Source organism: Trachinotus anak, unplaced genomic scaffold, assembly GCF_046630095.1.
Source record: "Trachinotus anak isolate AG129_WGS33_773 ecotype Australia unplaced genomic scaffold, CSIRO_AGI_Tana_v1 ptg000013l, whole genome shotgun sequence".
NCBI classification, from domain to species: domain Eukaryota; kingdom Metazoa; phylum Chordata; class Actinopteri; order Carangiformes; family Carangidae; genus Trachinotus; species Trachinotus anak.
The window spans coordinates 16552316-16575965 of NW_027273864.1; the positions used below are offsets into that span (position 1 = coordinate 16552316).

At 38.4% G+C, this 23650-nt stretch overlaps 3 protein-coding genes across 4 annotated transcripts; all 3 read left to right on the forward strand.

The window, feature by feature from the left end:
- The first annotated feature begins 72 nt into the window (after nucleotides 1-72).
- LOC139630026 (inter-alpha-trypsin inhibitor heavy chain H3-like) lies at nucleotides 73-11483 on the forward strand. The gene is made up of 21 exons (XM_071493005.1): nucleotides 73-223; nucleotides 840-1000; nucleotides 1134-1238; nucleotides 1629-1791; nucleotides 1909-2019; nucleotides 2372-2500; nucleotides 2673-2789; nucleotides 2942-3110; nucleotides 4113-4223; nucleotides 4346-4527; nucleotides 4670-4849; nucleotides 4940-5061; nucleotides 5391-5623; nucleotides 5964-6002; nucleotides 7330-7407; nucleotides 8403-8477; nucleotides 9149-9256; nucleotides 9454-9622; nucleotides 10418-10566; nucleotides 10804-10888; nucleotides 10985-11483. Exons 1-21 carry the CDS (start codon nucleotides 152-154, stop codon nucleotides 11097-11099), a joined length of 2673 nt encoding a protein of 890 aa, XP_071349106.1. The 5' UTR covers nucleotides 73-151; the 3' UTR covers nucleotides 11100-11483.
- Nucleotides 11484-12438: 955 nt separating this feature from the next.
- Nucleotides 12439-18666, forward strand: il17rc (interleukin 17 receptor C). Its single transcript, XM_071493006.1, has 15 exons — nucleotides 12439-12576; nucleotides 12830-13172; nucleotides 13494-13728; nucleotides 14264-14367; nucleotides 14487-14601; nucleotides 14705-14746; nucleotides 14856-14974; nucleotides 15321-15377; nucleotides 15476-15530; nucleotides 15628-15845; nucleotides 16275-16328; nucleotides 16412-16463; nucleotides 16581-16676; nucleotides 16983-17021; nucleotides 17123-18666. Exons 2-15 carry the CDS (start codon nucleotides 13014-13016, stop codon nucleotides 17812-17814), a joined length of 2037 nt encoding a protein of 678 aa, XP_071349107.1. The 5' UTR covers nucleotides 12439-12576; nucleotides 12830-13013; the 3' UTR covers nucleotides 17815-18666.
- Nucleotides 18667-18815: 149 nt separating this feature from the next.
- LOC139630028 (protein disulfide isomerase CRELD1) lies at nucleotides 18816-22897 on the forward strand. 2 transcript variants are annotated; one of them, XM_071493007.1, is made up of 6 exons: nucleotides 18816-19620; nucleotides 20248-20457; nucleotides 20575-20658; nucleotides 21077-21172; nucleotides 21304-21444; nucleotides 21537-22897. In XM_071493007.1, the coding sequence occupies exons 2-6, from the start codon at nucleotides 20286-20288 to the stop codon at nucleotides 21755-21757; spliced, it is 714 nt and encodes a 237-aa protein (XP_071349108.1). In that variant the 5' UTR covers nucleotides 18816-19620; nucleotides 20248-20285; the 3' UTR covers nucleotides 21758-22897. The 2 variants fall into 2 exon arrangements, with proteins under 2 accessions (XP_071349108.1, XP_071349109.1); XM_071493008.1 differs by having other exon boundaries at nucleotides 20251-20457.
- The last annotated feature ends 753 nt before the right edge of the window (nucleotides 22898-23650 follow it).

Here is a 23650-nt window from a genome sequence, read left to right on the forward strand (position 1 = left end):
TGTGTTTAACCTGTATGCAGGTGAGGCAGGAGAAGGGAGAAAGCAGAGTTTGACCTTTCAAAAAAATTATGTACACATTAATGCTGTCCTTGTTTGTTTGAGTTTAAAAGACAGTTGCAGCCGTCTGGGTTGCACTCTGGTGGGAGCCATCATGGAGAGAGCTGTGGTGCAAATCATCCTCTTTGGACTGCTGCTGGCTTTGGTTAGCACGCTGCCAAACAAGGTAAGGTCACAAAAATTAAACAACAGAGCACCACACAGCAAGAAACTTTAATCTATTGAAATTATCTATATTAATGCTGATTCATTTTTTCTGTACTTCAGCATCTTTGTCAGTTTTAACACATTGAACCCTGCCTCTGATTAACATCAAAAAGTGCAGGTTCAAGGACCTGCTGACCCTCTAACTTCATTTTGATTTTCATGTTGTTCATATGCGTGTTTTAATGTATATTAGTCAAATTGTCCACACAGTCACAGTGGAGGGTCTCAGCTCTCTTTTTGGGACCAAAAACATGGTTCCCATCATGAAAATTATTACATTTTAGGGTTAAGACTTGGTAAGGGTTAATGTTAGGTTGAGGGAAACTAAGGTTAGACAAGGTCTTTGGGGAATTAATATAAGTCATTGTAACGCAACTGTGTGTACACACACACACACACAAATCATTGGCATGTACATGGGGTGTTTCAGCGGTTAGACCAATGAGATTTCACTGATGCCTCCCACCATTACTTTGTTTTTCACATTCCTCTGATCTTTGGTCAGCTAGCCGTTAGCCAGTGATCAATAAAGCCTTTTTTTTTATTTGAGAAATGTGCCTCCCATATTTGCCCAGGATGACTGGGACATCTACAGCTATCACATCAACTCCACAGTGACCAGTCGTTATGCCACTACTGTCATCACGAGCCGTGTGGCCAATCGTATGGACGAGTCTAAGGAAATAGAATTCCATGTCCGGATTCCCAAGCATGCCTTCATCAGTAAATTCAGAATGTATGTGAACCAAAACGGAGCTGTGAATATTTACAGGAATTTTCAAATGAAGAATTATATATTAAAGAATTATGGAAATAAGTCACAAGCAAGTCATGTATATAAACAAGATGTTTTTCTTGATCTTCTTCAGGTTTATAGATGGACAGGTGTATGATGGCATTGTGAAATCTAAGGAGCAAGCTCAACAGCAGTACACTGAGGCTGTGTCCCGTGGCGAAAGCGCTGGGCTTGTCAGGTACATGGATCAATGGATCAATTTATTGCCAAGTCTTATACAGGTGGTTTTTCTGTTGAATTTTGTAGAAGACCTTCATATGTTCTCAGGGATAAGGGAGAAGTAAAAGGAAAAATAAATCTATTTACTCATTTATTTTGGCTTTTCTCAATACTTGCTTTTTTCTTGCAAATACTTTCACATCTTTGGGTCTCTAAAATGCTTCACACGCAACAATCTCAGAAGGAAAAAAATAACTCTTTAGTTGAATTACTCATAATTCATGCCCATACTAAGGCCATAACCTGTGATGAAGGGCCACAAGAAGACATTGTTTTATATTGAAGGGTTACAACCCAGAGGGAGGTGGGGGCTGCTGCATTAATGCCATGATTATGATCTGTGTTGCAGTTCTGTAGGGAGGAACCTGGAGGAATTTAAGACCTCCGTCACTGTGGCTGCTCACAAGAAGGTGACTTTTGAACTCACATATGAGGAACTGCTGAAACGGACGCTCGGCAAATACGAGCTGCAAATCCATGCTCGCCCCATGCAGCCAGTCAAAGACTTCAAGGTGTGTCTTTGCTGTTGGTATCTATTCACTGTTCATCCAGGGAAAACAACAATGCTGAGGTAACAACATCTTTCATGGTCAGAGCTTCAAACTATTGCACTTTATTCTCAATCCCAGGTTGATGTGTACATTCACGAGAAAGCTGGCATCAGTTTCATTGAGGTGAAAGGAGGACTAAGCACCAGAGCCCTGGCTAATGCCATCACCAAAAGACATATTGGCAAACAGGTACAGCATGCAATGATACAAAATTCTGATCTGTATTGAACTTGATTGATATCTTATTCTGACCCATATTTAACAGTTTAATTATATATCATAATGGCAATGTACATAACTCATTCTGGCTTATCGCTCATCCTTGTGTTCTTCTTGCCAAATCTCATTCTTTTTTATATGCAGTATATCTACATGCAACAGTTTGCACTTTCTAGTTTGATGGCAAACTGCATTTTGTTCTACCAGCAGTGACCAACATCATGCAGTGTTAATATAGATGAATCTAATAAAATTTGATCAAAAGCAGAGGACTCACCTTTTTGACCAACGAAACACATTTATTGATCCATCCTGTTTCCAGGCGTGGGTGTATTTCTACCCCACAGAGGACCAACAGACAACGTGTGACAGCTGTGAAAAGCAGGGTATGAATGGAGACCTGATCATTGTTTATGATGTCAATAGGGACACCTCACTGGGAGACATCAAGGTACAGCAAGAGTTATTAGACCATTGACTTTGATTTATTGACATTGTACATAAATAATCTGTAAGAGCTAAAAAAGAAAAGAAAAAAATACCATGGCGTACTTCCTTAAATGGATATTTTATCCTCATCTGTCTTTTCTAAGAAATCAAACGTTCTTCTTACTCCCCTCTAGAAATCAGATGGGTACTTTGTTCATCACTTTGCTCCAACTAGTCTTCCCCGCATACCGAAGAATGTTGTCTTTGTTATTGATCAAAGTGGCTCCATGCATGGAAGAAAAATAGAACAGGTAAAGTGTTAGGAAGCATTTTATTTTTTTAGTTCACTGTATGTTACTTTTATAGTCAACTTTATTTACACAATATAAGAACACATATGAAACAAACATTATTACATGGTGTCTTACTTGAATAAAGGTTCTACCAATATTTTTTTCCTCAGACCAGAATAGCGTTAATCCGTATCTTGAATGACCTGGCAGAAGATGACTACTTTGGTCTTATCACTTTTGATAGCTCCATTTTTCACTGGAAACGAGAACTTGTTCAGGCCAGCAAGGAAAACCTGGATAGCTCCAAGAAATTTGCACAGGGTATTAAAGATAGAGGAGGTAAGATTTTTCAATATTTATTTCGATATTTATTTTTGGATCAATCAATCTTATTTTATTTGTATAGCACTTTTCATACAATAAAATGTAGCACAAAGTGCTTTACATACATGATGAACAATAAAACATTAAAGAATGGATTAGTGTCTCAGGAGAGAAATTGTCGCACTGGCAATGTTCTTCAGATGATAAAATGCTGTTTTAGTTGTTGTCCTAATGTGTAGTTCAAAGTTAAGATAAGAGTCAAACACAGACAGGCCATGTGTTATTACTAGGTTGAGTGTGTGGCCTTTGTTGTGTGTGGGCTGTGCAACATGCTGTATAAAATCCATACAGTTTAGTAAATTTAAAAAATCTAAGGCAAATGAGTCTGACTGATTATATAATTTAAAATAATAACTCTGTTGTAGTTGGTGTGAATGATTGAAAGCATTTCTGAGAACTCTGTGATAAAAGTGGAGGATCATTTGGGTGGCCTGTAAACACACAAACAGTATAGGAGGACTGCTAAAAACAATAGAATGAATACAGTTCAAAGGAGCTGTATTCATCAAATGTAATATGTTAAAAAAACCCAGTGATGCTGACAAGTAGTTTGGTGGTTTGGTTTCAATGAGGGTAGCTGGTCCATCTGTGCTAAGCCAAGTCTTAGTTAAAAACATGCAATCAATATTATTATCTAAAATCAAATCATTAATAAGAAAAGTCTTGTTTAAAAGAGATCTAACATTTAAAAGTACCATGTTGAAAGTCATTGGGGAGGTTTTCTTGTGTTGTGACTTAAAAGCTAATGATGCGTGTGTGCACAGGGTCCTGAGATTATTACTTACGCCACTGGTTCGTGTGGCATTGTGTCTGGTGGGGATGATGATGTTTTTGGTTGCTCGCTGCCTACGCGCTCTGTGGCTAGTAATGTCAGGGATGGTGTGATAGGCAATAACTGCGTGTCAACATTTGACAGCAGGATGTCAGGAATGAAACATTTTTTTCATCTCATTTTAGCCACAGACATTAACAGAGCAGTGTTGGAAGGAGCGAGGATGCTGAATGCACATCCCAGAGAAGGTTCAGCATCTATCCTTATACTTCTCACTGATGGAGACCCAACCGCAGGTTATAAAACACACACTGTAACTTATCACAGGATTGTTGTTTGATTGTACCATGTCAGGGAATTTTAGTTCAACTTTTAGTTCAACTAGTTCACGTCAACCACACGTCTTGTGTCTTTGCAGGAGTGACAAATCTCGAAACAATACAGTCAAATGTGAGAAAGGCCATTGCAGACAAATTCCCACTCTACTGTCTTGGTTTTGGCTTTGATGTCAATTTTGACTTCCTTAAGACAATGTCACTGCAGAACAATGGTGTAGCACGACGGATTTATGAGGACTCTGATGCTGATTTGCAGCTAAAGGTATTTTGAATTGCTTGCGTTTCACACAATGAACATTCTGTTCTGACCATGTGATTTTGCTGCATTTTCACAGATAAAACTGAGCATTGTTGGCAGTGGGGAGCTTAAACATTCAAACAGTTTCCACAATGTGTGTCAACAGGGTTTCTATGAAGAGGTGGCCACCCCACTGCTGACAGATGTGACAATGATCTATATGGGTGGGACCAATCTAACCCAGACTAACTTTAGCCAGTATTACAATGGCTCTGAGATTGTGGTGGCAGGTCAGATCACTAACAACGACATTGAAACCTTCAGTCCACAAGTTGTGGCCATTTCGGTAAGAATCAAGCCACACTGCACTTCATATATAATCCTCTCAAAGGTTTGTGAAAGTCCTTGTGTATACTTAATTTTGACTAAATAACAGGCACGTAGGAAGATGGTCTTTTCTGAGTCAAACTCCACTGTGGAGTCCACTGAAGCAGTGTCTGACGGCCTCATCCAGAGGGTTTGGGCCTACCTCACAGTCAAACAGCTTCTGGAGAAAGAGTGAGTCTGGTGTTGGCAATCTTTTCTCTTTGTTCTTGTCTATAATCAATTATTTATTGAATGTCTGCAACCCCCATCAATTAATTATTGAGTCTGTAAAATGTAAGCATAATTTTTTTAAATTGAGTTTTTGATTTCACACCAAAATAACCAAAAGCAAGCCTCTCATTTCTAGCTGATGATGTTCCACTGATAATTAAACAGCAATATTTGAAAATCACTCAAACTTGGGGAATGCCAGACAGCTATTAAGGACTCAATCTCCTCATATGTTACTGTCATGTCAGGTATCACGTTTAAAACAAATGTGTACACAACTTGTGACACAGGCTGCAGGTACCTGAAGCTGAGAAGGAGAACGTGAGGAAAGAGGCCTTGGAGCTGTCACTGAAGTACGGCTTTGTGACACCGCTCACGTCCATGGTGGTCACCAAGCCTCCTGGGGAAAGCACACATGTGCTTCATAAACCCAAGGAAGGGGAATCACGATTGATGGTAGAACCCAGAGGGGGCATTGCATTCTCTGGAAGACTCAGGTTTCCTGGAGCTTATGGGCCAATAGGTAAAACAAGAAGTGCGCAACACCAATGTGAAAAAAATATACAATTCAAATCAATAGTATTCAACTTTTCTTTTTCTCTTTACTCCAGATAAGACACATTTGTATTATTCGGTATCAAGGGGTGTAATTACAATGCATTAAAAAAGTTATTGAATTTAAGAAGAACTGTAGATTCCCTGTATTCAGTTTGGGGGCATTGATAAATCAAATTTCAAGTGTGCCATGTATTTCAGCATGAAATTCACTTAATTCATTAACAATATTAACTGATTAACCAATTTGTCATTTTGTTTCATATTGTATCTTATTGTAGCTCATGTTGTTTTCTTTTTATTTTCAGGAGGCATTCCTCCAGGACTTGCTTTTGCCTCTCCTGCAAGTATGACATAAGTACATTTGACAATACACAAACAGTTTTTTACTGTATGTAGAGATTTTGCAGCTTAAAATATGGCCCCGGTCACATTTCCTGACTGACAAATGAGTTTGTAGAAATATGACTAAGGTGAGGTTTATTCCACATTTGCAAGAGCATAACAATGAAATAATAATAATAATAAATAATCACATCATAAAAATGTACATATGCACACACACCAAATTTATACTGGAAATTGCATTATCGAGACACTGATGTGTTTATTGGCCAAAACACTGTGTCAGATTAACTTGAATAACAACCAAAAAGTAACATGAAAACAGATGCTGCATTTTTGCTAAATTTTGATACAACTAGTTGATGCCTGACCAAATTATATTATGTTATGTTTTATGAAAAACCTTTATGGAACAGCAAGGAGGAGTGACCTGGATGTAATGTAATATAAGGCTGGGTTTTAAAGTATTTTAGGTTGGGGCTAGAGAAAGGTCATTTGTCATGGATTCCAGCAGATTAATGACAGCACAGTGGGTCAAAACCTATTGTTTGGCCCATTTAACTGTGCAGTGATAATAATAATAACATCATCTCCAGAATATGTGACATGAGGCCATAGCCATATGTGCTCACAGCCTGCAAGATTTAGGTGCAGGGGTCTGGTGCATTGGCAGCTGGACAGCAGGTGAAGGCCAGGGCCTCAGCAGTCTGAGACACAGCTATAAAAACATTTGCAAAGATATTGGAGAGATCATGATTAGACGTGTCCAGTTATACGAGCAATGTGAGGAAGCATCATTCAGCATGAGTTGTGAGTGGTACTGCTTGAATGAATTGGTGCTCTGGCAAATGCCACAGGTCATTCAGTCCTTGTATAACCCGGAGTTAGAGCTGTTTCCATACTCTGTACAATAAACCTAACACTGTCTTTGTTAGCTTTGGTCTCTGACAAGATAGACCTCTGCTTTGCCAGTGATGTTGTTCTGTTCTCCATCAGACTCTTCTGGGACTGATGCAGTGTTGGCCTTAGCCTGAAGGCAAAACTCTCAATTTGTTTTTCTACCTTCCAGCCTCACCTAGTACATATGTAATGCAAGCAGGTGATTAACTTTTGGCATGTCCCTGATGGTCACGCCGAACAGCATCTGGAAAAAGCTCTGAGTAGAACTACTTCTGTTTTGTGAAAATATTTTTAGAAAATAATTTTGAGATAGTTGCCTTAAAATTACACAATTTAAAGTTACAATCTCACTGATTTTTCTTTGAGATGATTCTTTCTTTCACTCTGCTCTTTCTGTTTAATAATTCAACTGGACTGTTTATTTTTCAGTTCCCAACAGAATGAAGACTGGACGCAATGGTTATTTCTTCACTCCACAATACTTCCAACTACCAATACTAGCTCGAGGTTAAATTCTATTTCTTGACCAGTTCTGACCCATAATTCAAATTTTGTAATTATGGCACCAACCACTCATGTTCAACTAGTAAGCATTAAGACAGTGCATACTTCAATCAAGGTTGGACAATAATGTAAATCAATCCTTCCAGTGATCTATCAGTCAATAACAGGTTCAAAGATCATATAGCCAATCATGGTCTATAAACATATATAGGCATGAAATTAAAAAAAATAAAGAAAAAAAAGAAAAAGAAAAAAATATGTTTTACAAAAGTTTTTCAATGGGTGAAAAAAAAACAAACTATGAGTTATATTTAATATTTTTGATATTTTGTAGTTATTAATTTTGGTCTAAACTTTCCACCAAAGTTCTTCACTCTTTTTTAGTAGTTTTTGAAATAGTGTTATAACTAAGAGACAGTCATACATGACAGAAGGCTCCTTGGTGAAGGTACTGTATAGGCTAATGTATGATTTTCCATGACCACACTATTTTTGTCTTTACCCCATATTATCCAAATGTATTGCCTATATTTACATACTCAAATATTAATACTGCAAAAACATGCAGTAAAATTTCTGTGTTTTTATTTGGCCTGCAATTAAGCATGTCAATAACATGATTTAATGTGAGGTAGATGTTTCTTCACAGAACCTCTTTTAATACAGAAACCAACAGATTTTCAAAATAAAAATACATTTGTTGGTGAAAACCACAGTATATGAAAAAAACAAAAAAAACAAAACGCATTATGACATTGTTAAATTTAAATTGTTATTGTAATTTTTGCAAGCATTTAAATTTTATTGATTAAGCTTGTGTTACATTTTAAGTGGTGAAGATTAGAATAACCTGTATATTTAGATGTATCTGGTGCACCTGTACAATGTGGTTAGATGTCATAATATGGATGTCAATTAATACAACTTCCTCTTCAATTAATACAACATCCTCTGAAGATTTGTAATATAAATGTACATAACTGGTTCTTTTTTTACAGATGATTCTTATGATGACTTTTATGATTCTGGAGCTGTCTCTGATCCCAACATTGTGCCAACCACAGCAACCACTGGTACGATACAGTATAGATATTATTCATTGTATAATTTATATAAAAATCGATCTATTTCTGTTGCATGAGAAAATATTACAAAATCGTACATAGATTTGGGTAATTCATAAGGATGTAAAAATGTAAGATACCTTTGACTCATCATGTAGCTTGCAGAACTCTCAAAACAAAGACTGAAAAAAGGCTTTATAAATGTGTATAAAACACATATATGTGTACATAACACCTGAAGTATTTTGTTCTGGTGTGGAAAAGGTTGTACTTCTGTGAAAAAAAAAGAAAAAAAAAACATTTAAAAAGAGTATAAAAGCTTGAATTTACTTTATCTAAGAGGACCTGCTTTTATTATATTATGCTGTAGTAATCACAAACATCCTAAGGGCATAGTAGTAGATGTATTTAATTCTCCATGCCAGTGCCACACGAGCACAGGCATGATTTTGCCTTGAAAATGTAAACCTCAAATGATCTCCAAACACACTCTTTGATACCTGTGCTACCAAAGACGTACATAGCTACTGACCAACACAAAAAGTCGAGACTTGGATTGAATAGTTATTATCAAACATGCTATAATGTATCTTTAGTTCATTAAATTGACCTTGCATACAAAAGCAGTTTATTTTTGGGACATGTGTTTCTATCTGCTGTGTGACTCTGTGTGTCTCTAGTTCCTCTTTCCCACAGGTTTTTGTTAAAAACTGAGAATCAGTCTCTTCCACTATGCTTTGATGTCACTGGAAACATCCGCCTTAAGCTACTTCACCATCCCAACAGGGGTCAGTAATGTTCCTCTTCCATCACTATTTTCTATCAAACCCTTATTATTACCTTTTATTCTCCATGTGTAATAGAAAATTGTTATTTTTCTTTTTGCATCATAATCTATGTGTCAGTTATATAGTGTGTTTCAATCCATATTTTCTCTTTAGTTTGAAGTGTGGTGTTGAATTGCAGTTGTTCTCTTTTGGTCTAGAGCTGTCTGTAAATGGTGAGCTTGATTCAGTAGCAAACGGAGGCTTCACAAAAATCGTTATCCACTTCAAAGCTGACCAGTATGTTGAGGTTTACACCAATGAAGTCACTATACAAGATGGACAGAGACTGACACGCTACACCGGAGAAGATCTCATCACAGCTGGAAGGTGACTTTGCATTGTAATTGCAATAACATTGAATTACACAATGATGATTCCCAGTGGTCTGTACAGGTGTGTGGCCTGAGGTCACAGCAGAGCAACTCTAGTTTGACATTTTGGGAAAACTTATTGACCTCCTTGCCGAGATTTACATGAAAGGAGTGATTCCACTCTTGCATCCATGCACAAAGATTAAACCTACCACCAGCAGCTGTCTATTATATCTCTGTGGTTCATGAACTTTGGAGGTACTAGTAATCACATTTTGTTAACCCTTGAATAGAGTTAGACTGGCTGTTTCCTCCTGTTTCTAGTCTTTACGCCAAGGTAAGCCAGGCAGCTGCAGGCTGTAGCTTCATATACACTGTAAGACATGAGTAGCCTCAGCAAAAGAGCCAATAAGCATATTTCCTAAAAAGATGAACTTCTCCTTTAAACCAAGAGTGTGACATTATACAAAATGAAAATGAAACACTGAAGTGTCCTATTAAGGCACAGAAATATTCTGGTTTAATTCAGGTTTGGACAAAAAGAACTGTTCAAAAGGGCGGTGCAGCCCCAAACACCGCACACTATTGACAATATTAAGGACATTGAATTTATCAATTCACTATTATAAACAACTGTAAACTGCACAATGTTATGCAATGCACTGCTGCCACATGAATGGCTGATGGGATAATTGCATGAATAAGCAGCTCTACAGGCGTTTCTAATAAAGCTTAGTGAGTCTGAGTGAAATGACCTGCAGGGCTTTAAAAAAAATCCCCAAAAATTAAAACTAGGTTTATATTTTTCTAGTCTGACAGTGATTAAGAGGAACAAGGAAGTAGATGTGGCAGCTGGAAACATCCGCATTGTCATCTTAGTTCATGAGAAGGATGGTGAAGAATTCCTGTGGCCGGTTTTGAGACAGAGGCCATCAGACAACAACACTGAAGGAATTTTAGGTATGTGAATAGGCTGTGTGTGTTTGTATGTACATCTGTGCACAGCTTGGAAAACTGCTGAATTTGCTTTCATGATTTGAAATCAGGTCAACAATATATTGAATCAATGTTTGCATCCAGTTTGGTGGTTGATAAAGAAATAATTGTTTTATAAAGAGAAATATTTTGAACTGTGTCTCTTTATGTGTGCCAGCTTTTCAGAGTCATTTCGTTATCATTTGTCCTTTGTGTGTCCAGCTCTAAAGCCAGTAGCTTATGAGGAGGTGCAGCAAACTCCCGTAGCAAAACTGAAGATCAAAGACCAGGAGATCGATGTTACCAGGTACTGTTAGTTGGTATGATTAAGAGGGCTGTTCAGAGTGCTATAATTATTATTATTAGACAAAGGTATATGACCACTTGTGTCTTTCTTGTGTAGATCCAGTGCTGTTGACTACAGTGTTGTCTTTCTGCCAACACTGGACTGTTGGCTCACATCTGCTGAGTCTGCCCTGCAGAGACGCCTGGATGATTTCATCGTTGCGCAGCTTTAACTGGGGACCACGCTGAATCACTTGAAATTATTTCATTCAGAATGAAAATAAGACAAATGCTAATTCATCATGGGAAAAGACTTCCAACCTGTTACTAATATAAACAAACCAAGTCTTGAACTTAATTAATTCATGTGTATCTAATGGATTTATCAGATGGTATCATGGTTTCATTTTGTCAAGAATAATACTTCTAAACTTAAGAATTTCATTTTTTTAAATCATGGATTTATAATGCCCTTTGTTCTACAGCACAACAGTCTTGCATGACAACAACTTAACTTAGTTGTTGAATCTGTCATCATCAATTCTACACCTTTGTTATTCATATAAAATTAAAAGGTTAAAATGATCTTATTAAAAATAAACTTAATTTTCAAGTTACGTTTCTTATATGTGACTATGCTGGCACACTGTCTGTGTTTTTACCAACAGAGAAGCGTTGCTGTTATGCATCCACGGTGAATAACAGTACTCATGGTCAAGCACTGCTTCATTGCTACAGGCTTTGTAAGAGCCTAGTTAGCAGCAGAGTTTACCTTAAAGATAAACTCTACAGTCTCTTGTTGAAATAACCTGCACTTCTGATAAGCATCTTACTTTATAGGTAAAGGTAAATCAAAATTAACCAGTAACCAGTGTATAAATACTTGAGTTAATTTCAGTGGCAATGCCTCACAGTCACTCATTGATTTACAAAGTACACAATTGTGGGTTTTTTTTAGTCTGGTTTGAACACATTTCCCAGGAGTGATAGACAGACAGCAGTTTTGTGTTTAGTTCAACATTATGTGGTTGAACCAGTTTAGCCACTATATGTGAGCTGTGTGTGGTATGATTTGATCCGGGATTGTTCTCCCTCTATGAACTGTATTACAAGTGCAGGGCAAAGGTACATGGATTCTTCTGAGCACAGGCGATAAACTTGTTTGTCAAGTTATAGTTTACTGGGAAACGCAAAAGAAGGAATCCTTTCCAAATCTGCATAACAAGACAAGCAACATATAACAAATTTTTGCTAACAAACCAGCTGTAATGTGCCTACATTGTTGAAAATGCGGGTCTGTTTATAAAATACTTTAATCCACTGTTCAAGTTGGAATCTTGATTAAAAAATTGTGAACCTTGATCCATCAAGGTTGTGCTGGTTACACAGTAATGAGGAATTTAGAGCAGGGAGTTTTATGGTTATGTGCACTTTAACATGATAAGGGACTGTGCGTGTGTGAGTCTAAATCAGAAACAAACAAATAAAGAGAGAAAGAAAAACATGGAGAGAGAGAGAGAGCTAGAGAGTTAGACAGAGAGAGAGAGAGAGAGAGAAAGGGAGGGAGGGAGGGAGGGAGGGAGGGGCATCTCATGAGTCAGGACACTGACATATTGTTAACATTACTCACACACTTCTAGGCTACTCTGGCAAGGTGTGGAGTTGGATATCCTGTGGAGAAGAAATACTTAAGGAGGGTCTTTAAACACAGTAAGTAACCTAGTTGATATTTCTATGAGTGTAATATGATACAATGTCTAATGTAAACATTTATCTTGTAGCATAATTCTTGAAGGTGTTTTAAGAAGGGGCAATTTACTTCCCAGTTATTACGTCTATTAAGGGATTTGTTGCCTGATTTCTTAGGGCTAGTTTGCTTTAGGTTTTATTCACAGCAAAGAAAAAACATTCACAGAAAACCTACCCTGGCAGTAATTTACAGTATATCTCTTTTTTCCTCCAGGCCATAAACAAAGGTGAAACCCAGCTAATGTCCACAGGAGTTTGTCACGATTCACTGCTCGCCATACCAGTGTGCGGTTTCCTCCAGGAGATTATTATCACGTTAATCTCTAATCTAAAGTCGTGATGGGGAAGAAGACTCTGGACTTGTCTAACATTTTCACCTTGCTCTTGGAGAGAAATACATGGAGAAAACTGTTGTAGGACTCAAAACTTTCGGAGTGTCTGCAGACAAAATGTTTCTACCTGGATGGTTCGTTTGGTGGGTTTTACTGACCATATCCACGTCAGCCTGTGGTTTGGAGATTTCTGAACATGACAGTGATGAAGTCATCTGCTCACAGGTACTCTAGGATGCACTGCTTGGATACAATGAAGCAGACATTTCCTGTGCTGCAGTACAGTACATAATACATAGTACATAATTTCCTTTTAGTATTGACATACACTGTCACTGCTGTGACATTTTAATTTCCCTTCACACTGATTTACTGTTTTATTCTCAAACATTTAATTAAAAGCAGCCATCTACCAGCTTGTCACAATATAGGGCTGTTGTATGTACATTAATTATGATATAGGCATCAGAACAGCAAATATTTGCTCTTGAGACTGACTCAGTAAAATATTAAAAGTTTTCTCTATCAAATTTCGCTCTCTTTAAGGGTTTCTCTGAATGCACCATGAGGGATGAGATACCCTTTCTGCTAGAGAATGATGCTGTGGATGTTCAAAACCTGACAGCATATTTCAAACTCTGCTCAAAGAGCAGTGAGTCGTGTACATTATGTCTGGTGATAGACACAGAGCTCCACATTCATCCGGATAACGACATGGAGAATGAAGACCACTCTGGGCTTGACGAGGAGGATGACAGTGAGGTGATGAGGAAACCAAAAGGTATTAACTATAACTACTGTACATGCAGCCCACTGTCATGTCATTACTTGGTATTAAATGACTGTACTAATGGTTTTGGATGATTAAATCCATTAAGTAATCTATTAATTAGTCTTTATGTTACTATGAACCATCTCCCAAAGTCTAAGTTCTTCAGTGATTTCCTGACATCCAGACAGCTACTGGATTTGTTTTATTTCAGTAATACATGAAAATCGACTTGCAGAGACTTTCAATGTGCTTGGAGAAGGCAACCAATCACAGTGAAGAATTACTCTTCTTCGTCCTCTTGGCAGTGTAGTTACAAGTGGAAAGTCTTTTGAACACCATCCAAGAGAATCAGTGAGCTGTTAAAGAGCATGTTGTGGGATGTTGGGAAATCATTACTAGAAGAATGAATGGGAGCAAACCTGGGAGTTGATGTGAATGAATGTGAATTGTGGGAGTAGAAGTAAGCCTTACTTCTCCGACAGGTACATTTAGCATTTCTGTTTCAGTCAATTCTAGGCCTGACATGTCTTCTCTGTTGCAACAGCATCTGTGACGGTGTGTTACAAAACACCGTCTACCATGCCGGCATGCAAGAGGGTGGAGTTTACGGTCAATCACACAGCTCTTGCGCAACAAAACCAGGCAAAGGTATTGTAAACTCTGTTAACTGGAATATGAGCCCTGTGCTGTCAGTAGTGATATACTATGTGCTCTCTTCCAGCTACTGTCCTATAAACTCTATGTATATGTGTGTGTGACTTATGTAGATGTCTCTGGTGATTGCTGAGCCGTCTGGGGTGTCCTTCAGCAGTCAAGTGTTTGTTTATCCTAATGAATTACTACATCTGAAACAAGAAGTTGTCACTCCTTCTCTAAATGAAGGTAAATTTCGGTCTTCCAGAAGTTTAACTTCAAATTACCTGTTTAACTGTTTAAGTGTATGGGAACAGTGCGTGACACATACTGTATTACGATCTGTCCTCAGTGTGTTCCCAGGACCAGAAGAAATGTGTAAATGAGTGTCGTGGTAAGAAAAAAGAGTCCCCACATAGCACATTTATTGGTTTTCCTTGTGCTGTTTTGCATTGGTATTCGTCTTTCAGCAATAAACAAGTTATTCCTTTCCTCTTTTTCAGTGCCTGAAATCAATATTTCAATTCACAAAGAGATGAGCCATGTGGAGCTGCTGTTTGATGGTAACAAAGATAGCCTCCCCTCTGTGTGCATCCAGTATGAGCAGAATGGGACATGTCAGGTCAGTGTCATTAAATATGATGGAAGTTACAGTTTGTCATTTGTTTGGTGCAGAGGTGGAAAAATAACTCAGATCCAACAATTACAAGTGTATTAACAGACAGCATCTTTTTTTTATTGTAGCTGAGAGGTGGAGCTGATTTTAACACATTTATATACTGTTGGGTAGTTTAAAGGAACAGTTCAACATTTTGGGAAATATGCTTTAATCTATTGCAAGTCCTCATATTTTATACGATGATCATATGTTGCTGTGTATAAAATCCCTATTTGCGAAGTAACTAGTAACTGCAGCTGTCAAATAAATGAAGTTAAAATATATTTCTCTCTGAAATGTGACTTTATAGAGTTGGATCAAGAGGACCATCCCACTCTATTCTGTGACTGACTGCATGTGTCTCCAGGTACTGTCACTTACATATCATGATTGTTTACAGCTAACAAATCAACAGTGCTGTGTCTCACACAGATTTAAATGACCGATGTGTTTGTGGGTTTTTAGGCATGGTATGATCACAACTATGTTCGCTCTCGAAGCTGCCCCTTCAGAAACATGGGTGAGAAGCCTTAAGGTCTCTTTTTCAGTTTCACTGTGCAGGATAAGGTGGGTTGTTAACCATTGGTATGCTGCTGTTTTCTTTATATGTACTCCAGATTTATCCCAAAGGAACGTGTGGGAGAACGTGTCAGTGTCTGTGAGGCAGAGTCACTCCAACATCTATGGCTCGATGCTGTTGTGGGAGATATCTGCCCCCTGCAGGCTGGAGGGTGAGGTGTGGCCATGTCACAAAGAGAACAGCTGCAAGGAGATGAAGGGCTTCAGAGAACAGCTGTCAAATGGCAAATGGAGACAAAACAGCAAAGGACTCTGGGTAAGGAAACCTTAGTGACCCTTCTACACCTTATTTTAACCTCTTTGTTTGGATTTTAGTCCCTTTACAACAAATTTCCTGCTTTTAGTTCCACTGAAATGCTTTAAGTTTGGAAAAACTCTTATTCCACACTGTCTGACAGTATCACATATATTCTCTGTCTCAGCTTGTTTCAACCCTTAATTGAAGTTATATGATTTTATTATACTAAACAAAACATTCATGTTTTTAATGCTGTACCATTAAATAAAATATTCTAGATGCCTTGTGCAAAACTTTATATACCTTTCCCCCAAACTTCAGATAGAATAGTTTGATTTACTTTGAGATCTCCACTGGAATTTAAAATGAATTTCTGGAGGTGTGAGGACTGTGTGGCTGCACAGAATGATTAAGGAACTAATAAGAGTTACAATGTGTCTTCCTCAGGAGGAAAGTGGGGTGTTTGAAGACATAAACCTTCAACTCTCACCATGTGTTATGGTAAAGTATTCTCAACAGCAAAGAGTCATTTGGTATAAATTACTGAAACTGAAGAACTAATTCATGTTTATCCATATGTGCAGGTGAAAGTAAAGGGAATGGGACATGAGCTGGGTCCATTCTGCTTTAATAACAGTAAGTCTGACACACTTTATAAATATAGAAACTGATGCTGGTTGGGACATGATTTACTGTATTCAGCTAATGTGCAGTACCTGTTTTAAATGGGGCTCTGTTCTGTACTCCTTGCAGCTGACAGGTGGCGCTGGAGTCTCTTGGTTGTCGGTGTTATGCTGCTGGTTTGCCTGACTGCGCTCATATTTTATTTACTTCATGGCTTTGTCAAGAGTAAGTTTTGCGTGTTTTTAAAAAATCTTTTTTCATTATATGCACTAAATATGTAAGAATACCAGGAAAAGAACCTACAGTGCACGAAGGAGATAGAGCAGTGTTTAACTTCTCTGCTCTGGAATTTGTAACCAACTCACAAAAAAAAAAATGTGTTGTCCAACTTGAATTTCCTCAGGCACTTACCACAAAGGCTCCTTTCATTCCCCCCAAAGACCAAATCTTATTCACTGTGCATTTTACCCACATATATACTGTTCTGTATATGTATGTTTACTCTTAATTTTAATTTTCTAACCTTTATAGAATGGGTGTGGAGCTGGCATCATGGCAAATTTATAAAGAGTGAGTTTTTTTTTAAATTTACATTTACTAAAAAATACATAAAGTGATGATGAAACAAGCCAACTCCCTGACATTCATCTCATTGTTTCTCCTGTTTAAAGTTGGCAGAAAGGGTCGCGTGGTGCTGCTGAGCCCCCCAGATTTGGATGATGGTGTTTCAGAGTCAGTTTGTCAACTCGGCTCTCTGCTCTACAACAAAGGCTTCAGTGTGTCTGTGGACCAGTGGAGCAGGAAGGAGCAGTGCACGCTGGGACCTCTGCCGTGGTTGCACTCTAAGCTGCTGGAGCTGGAAAGCCCGGGGAACCGAGTTGTGGTCGTTTTGACTCGCAAAGCCATAGAGAGAACAGAGGAATGGATGCATCAGCAGAAGCAGGTTATCAAGTCAAAGGGGGAAAACAAGGGTCTCCCTCAGATATTTTCCCCTTACTCTGATCTGTTCACAGCCTCCCTGTGCATCATGCATGCATACAAGCAGCTGGGCAGGGCAGAAGAACGTTTTCTTCTGGTGAAATTTGACTCCCATTCAAGCAGTGACTGGAATCTACCAGAGCTTCTTCAGGGGTTGCCTCTGTTCCAGCTTCCCTTTCAGACTCAGGCACTCCTAACTGAGCTAACTGTGGGACGGACAGGGAGATCAGGTGGAAAGACTTGGACAGGGTGGAAATGGAGCGGCTTGGGTGGATGGAGAGAAAAGACTAAAGAGGGACCACACCAGCAGAAGGCATCACTATGTAAATATCTTGGAGTTGAGAAAAACTTGGAGACAAAACCTTTAAAGCACCCAAGAATGTGATGAAGGACATGTTCAAATCATTTCATGGTTGGCAATAATCCCATTAAAAGACCAAAATCAACAGTTGATTATTCTACCTCAATATTTTTCAAGGCCAGTTATTCCAATGTACAGTGGCAAGAAAAAGGACATGAACTCTTTGGAATGACCTGGTTTTCTGCATTGATTGGTCAGAAAATGTGATCTGATCTTCATCTAAGTCACAATTGTAGACAAACACAGCGTTCATAAGCTAATATCACACAAACAATTATAATCTTTTGTCTTTATTTGACACACTCATTAAACACTCACAGTGCTGGTGGGATTTTTGGACCATTCTTCCTACAGAATTGCTTCAGCTCAGCCATGTTCAGGCTCAGGTCGTTCCACATCTGCTCTGACTGGGTTAAGGTCTGGGTCTCTGGCCGGGCCACTCCAACAGGTGGATTTTCATAGTTTGAAGTCATTCTGTAGTAGAATTACTTTGATGTTTAGTGCCATTGTCCTGCTGCATCACCCAGCCTCTACTGACTTCAGTGGCTGGGCATCCACCTTGACATTACCCTTAGCGTTACCTTGATAAATGTGGGAATTCATTTTCCCCTTAATGATGTCAAGCTGTCCAGGCTCAGAGGCAGCAAAACCCACTGTACTATACTGTACTGTACCTATGGGAAGATGTTTTCATGTTGGTATAGACCTTTTTACACCATACATAGCGCTGCATACCTTCCCAAAGAATTCAACCTTAGTTTCAATGTTTGATGTTGAAATATGAAGAAGTATGTATGTATTGTATGTTATTAGTTAAACTGATTGTGCTTGTTCGTACATGTAACTTGGATAAGAATAAACATATTTACAGATAAATTATACGTTATATATACATTACACATTATACCCACATGCAGCATGATTGTAAGATGCTACTTCCACATCTGGACCAATTCTGGTGCATACACAGAAAATCTTCTGGCTATGAGTCAACACCAGAGGAAAACACCTGGAATCTAACCAGATGTGCAACTATATGGGCCAGACTCAAGCCGAAGACCCAGGCACATTTTAGGCCTGAAGTCTCATTTTGCTATTTAAGAATGAGTTTCCTATGACATCTGGGCACTGCACTTTTTAGCAAATGCTACTAGAGCAGTAGTAAGTAGTGCATTTGTTTAGGACTGTTTTCAGCTGAGGATTTGTGGGTATGTGTTGCAACGCGATGTGTATGATGGTCTCACAACAAGCTGCAGTGTCCATGTTTTGTGTACTGAGGGAACATGTCACCCAGTGTAACAGTGGGGCTCACTCATGTCTTCTAAGTTGTTTTTGGACAATGTCATTGGGTTATTAGTATCAATTCATTGTTTGTTTTGGTCTTCCCATCGAATCTGGTGACCATAAGTAAAATATAAAAATATAACAACACTTGTCCTTTAAGCTGCAAAACGTTTAAGCCCATAGACTAAATATATCCGCGGACTGTAGGTCTGTGCACACTTGTCTATAAATACATTTGCTGATTTCTGTGCATGGCATGTCGCGGCTTGTGATTGGCCGGCTTTAAATGTGCAGGGCCGTGGACCCCATTGGAGCAACTCAGTGTCAGTTTAAGAACACAGAGAGGCGCTTGTTACATACAGTGTTGCATTCCGGCGGGGCGGTGCTCAGAGGCTGATACGTGCCCCGCTCGCCCGGGACATTTGGGTTAGAGTCTGTAACCAGACACCGAGGCGTCTCTTGGGAGCTGGGATAAGCGCGTCTGCGGTGGCTTAGTTGGTTGAAACTTTTGTTACACTCAAAAGTCAGGCGAAGCGCTTGAAGGAGGTAAATAAAACCCACTAGTCATCTCTAGATGTTTTTTTAAGGTTGAGTTTAATGCTTGATGATTGTTGCAGTGTCAGAATTGCAGTGAGTTGATTTGTTACCCCATGTTTAAATAACACAACAGGTTTAAAGACTACATTTTTACGAGCGATTATGACATTAGTTTGTCATTAGGAATAAATGGACTGTGAGACAACAGCTTGGCAGAAAGTGGCACATATTCAGCAACTTCTATACCTCTACATCTGTTGGAGAAACTGTGTAAACGTTTAAGTTTATCAAATCTAACTATGAATGTAGGTAAATGTAACTATTAACTATAAATATATTTAAATGTAGTAAAGTTAAAAAAAAAACCCCACATATTTAAGTTTTAGATTTAGTGAAATAGTATTAAGTAGCATGAACTGGACATTCTCCAGTAAAGTACCTGAGTACTTGACTTAATGTATCCACGTTGCCATAGAGATCTTAAGGGTCATGGGATGTAACTAAACTATATTTTGTCCCAAACATGGAGTTTATATTTTATCCCTGCTACACTTATTTTGGCTGCAGTCTGTTTCTAGTTATTATGCTCCCAATTTGCAAGCATCATTTAACAAACGCGGATGTGATATTTTGGAGGAGACAAACAACTCTATCTTCTGGACCAGACGGGACAGATGGGAGTAAGGATGCTTCATGGGAACCTGCTGCAGGCTGCTTGGCTGTGTTGTCTGTTGGCTGTTCAGGTGCACAGCTGTCCTGGTACCTGCAGTAAGTGTTCAGGCCCAAAAAGTGACCAGTGTGACGAATGCAGAGCAGGATGGATACTCCATAATAACACCTGTGTAGGTACTGTATGCAGAGCTTTGTGTATGAGTCTGGAAATCATCATATACTGTAAATGTATGACAGAAGACACCGAGAATAATCATTGAATACATATATGTGTTTTGATCTGTTTCATAGACATTGATGAGTGTGGCACCGAGCTGGACAACTGTCCTTCCAGCAGCTACTGCTTCAATACTGAGGGGTCCTTTGAGTGCAGAGGTCAGTGGGTTAGGGTTGGTCTGAAAGCAGAATGTTTTCATAAAAATGTAGAATTAAAATTGAAAATAAAATTAAATTAAAAATTAAAATAAATAAACCTAAAAATGTCAGAAAAGCATGAAGAAAGCTCATTACACTTTCCCACCTTAAGCAGATGTCTTGAAACTGCTTGTTTTGTCCAAAAACCACAGAGAAATGCAGCAAATCTTTAGTTGTAAGAAGCTGGAGAAATATAAATGGCTGAAACAGTATTTCAAAAAGTTAACAAAATTGTTTTTCCAGCATCACTTTTCAAGTAACAGGACAACTGCACTAATGCACACCTCTCTTATAGCTTTTAAAAGAAAGGTGACGCCTTTTTAGATTTGCTGACAACACAACACAGTCTGTAAATGAAAATAATACTCTCTTTCTCCAGACTGTGACTCGGCTTGTGTGGGCTGTATGGGTAGTGGACCAGCACGCTGCAGAAAATGTGCTTCTGGCTATAGACTGACTGGGTCCAAATGTTTGGGTAATTACAAACAAGAGATGATTTCCACTGTTATTTTATTAGAATGTATTAATTCTGCGTTTCTGTGAAGTAGCAGTAATCTACAAGTCTCTGATGAGATTATGTCATGTGCCTCTCGTTCTTGTGCTCAGATATAGATGAATGTAGTGACAGGGTACTCGCCTGCCACGGCCTGGATGAGATCTGCATCAACACAGATGGCTCTTTCCGCTGTGACTGTGCGAAAGGGTTCATCCGCAAGGGGAGCGTTTGTGTGAAGAAGCAGCTTCCTAGTGAGTCCACGCATACACACAGAAGGATGTTTACACCCACGCCGAACACTTAACATCAATGCGGCCGCTCACGCATCCATTTCCCCCTGCAGGTGGTGAAGAGAAAGGTCTGTTTGAGGATATCCAAGATGATGAGGTGGAGGTGCTGCAGCAGATGTTCTTTGGGGTGGTGCTTTGTGCTCTGGCCACACTGGCTGCTAAGGGAGATTTGGTCTACACATCTGTATTCATGGGAGCAGTGGCAGCCATGGCAGGGTACTGGCTTTCCGACAGGGGAGACCGCTTGTTAAATGTCTTCATGAAGGGACGTTAAAGCGCAAAACTGTTACAAAAAGCACTTAAACATTTCATATGTAGCTGCACAAATGCATATACAAATGCTGTTCAAGCAGCTGCATCATGTGCATTCACTTGTATTATTGACAATATACATTTTTAATGTGAAAATACTTTATTCTGTGTTATTCCCTAGATGTTTATTCCTGTCATACCTCTCTTTCTATTAGAGAAATTATCATAGTAACCTTTTAACAACCACAGAAACACCATGGAAATAATGTAAAACCCGCAAGTTGTATTATTATGCTTTAAGGCAGACTTCATAAAATAATTACTGCTAAATTTTCATTGTACAGAGAGAAAATCTGCCTACAACAGAAAAGATCACCCCTTCTTTCATATTTGAAGCCTTGTTAATGAAATTTAAGTTTCTGATACAGACGCGTAAAAAATTGAGCAAAAGTTTTCTTTCCCTGCTGCTTCTTTTCGTATTGTCTGTTTTTATTTTGGATAATATGGACACTATTTTTTATTTTTATTTTGACTGACTAGGAGTGATCATGATTGCTTCACTGCAGTTTTTTGACATCGTACTGTAATGGCATAGAAGTGGACAAAAGCTTGTAGTTAATGTTGAGTGTGGACCTTTGAGGTTTGTTTGGAGCTTTTCAACTGTATTTCACTGACTTCATCAGTGGATGGAGTTGGCTTTGTTGCTGTGAGAGCTGAGCAAAGACAATCCACTGATGAAGACACAGTTGAAAACTGTTAAAGATCAAGTGTTTAGATGTATCATCATCACAGACATTATCATGGTCTGAAAGGTCAAAGAAAAGGAGCTACAATTACTGACTTGCGGTTGTATGACTCTGCCAACCAGTCAAGTAGCAGGACATGTTTTCATACTTTTTATGTTTTATTTTTAACTCCTGCAATTTGAAAGCAGCCAAAATAAATTGTTGCCAGATGAAGGTTTAAGGATGAAACATTTACAGCATGAATTTGAATGTGTCTGGACAGGTGATTGTTCATGAAGCATGTATTATAGTATTTGTCTCTCACACTATATTAATTATAATGTATTTTTACTAAAGCTGTAGCTGTTATGGTAAAACCCCTTTTCCCCATGTGCTCATTTATATGTCTACACACTGAAATAAATACTGTTAACACACTTAACACTTCATTCTTGTTGTTTTGCATGCAGCTGCTGTTAATGTTATTAATGCAGAATTAATAACATTAACACAATTTTTCTGCAAACCTTGTTAAAGCAGACAAATCAATGTATCAATTATATGCACACTGAAATTTCAGTAATCGTCAAATACATTGTTATTAGAATAAGTTTCCAAGTTAGCTGAATTATTTGGTATTCTAACCATGGAGTATGTTTTCTGCCAAGCATAGGCAGTTCCTAGTGCAGTACTGCACTAGCGCAAAAAGAAATAATATAACTAAAAAGTATACAGTAAGTAACACTATGTGCCTGTTTGCACATATCATGTTTGTATTGGTATTATAAAACTATGCAGATTAAACAGATTTTTACTTTCAGAAGAAAATCACAAACAGAGACAGAAAGAAAGTCACCTTTATTTGATGGATATAAACAAGCTGGCCAACACTCAATAGTAATATTCTGATACAGCACATACAATAGCAAACTGGGGCACTGAGGACAGCCTCCTAGGTTTAAAAAACAGAAAACATTACAGAGTATCCATGCTTCATTCAAAACTTTTGCTCAATCTCGCTTTTTTCCTTAGGGACTTCCTCTGATAAAGTTTTTTTTAAATAGATTTTTCTCTGCATTCTTAACACACACAGACACACACATACTGACACACAGACACACCCAGAAAACCATTAATGCAGTTCTGCGCACGCGCGCGCACACGCACATACACACACTCATGTCTCTCTT

Coding starts and splice junctions, on each gene's coding strand:
- LOC139630026 (XM_071493005.1), top strand. CDS start 152: ATGGAGAGAGCTGTGGTGCAAATCATCCTCTTTGGACTGCTGCTGGCT. Junction 2,790..2,941: donor ATGGAAGAAAAATAGAACAG/GTAAAGTGTTAG, acceptor TTTTTTCCTCAG/ACCAGAATAGCGTTAATCCG. Junction 4,850..4,939: donor CACAAGTTGTGGCCATTTCG/GTAAGAATCAAG, acceptor ACTAAATAACAG/GCACGTAGGAAGATGGTCTT.
- il17rc (XM_071493006.1), top strand. CDS start 13,014: ATGGAGAAAACTGTTGTAGGACTCAAAACTTTCGGAGTGTCTGCAGAC. Junction 14,368..14,486: donor CGCAACAAAACCAGGCAAAG/GTATTGTAAACT, acceptor TGACTTATGTAG/ATGTCTCTGGTGATTGCTGA. Junction 17,022..17,122: donor TCATGGCAAATTTATAAAGA/GTGAGTTTTTTT, acceptor TCCTGTTTAAAG/TTGGCAGAAAGGGTCGCGTG.
- LOC139630028 (XM_071493007.1), top strand. CDS start 20,286: ATGGGAGTAAGGATGCTTCATGGGAACCTGCTGCAGGCTGCTTGGCTG. Junction 20,458..20,574: donor CCATAATAACACCTGTGTAG/GTACTGTATGCA, acceptor TCTGTTTCATAG/ACATTGATGAGTGTGGCACC. Junction 21,445..21,536: donor TGTGAAGAAGCAGCTTCCTA/GTGAGTCCACGC, acceptor TTCCCCCTGCAG/GTGGTGAAGAGAAAGGTCTG.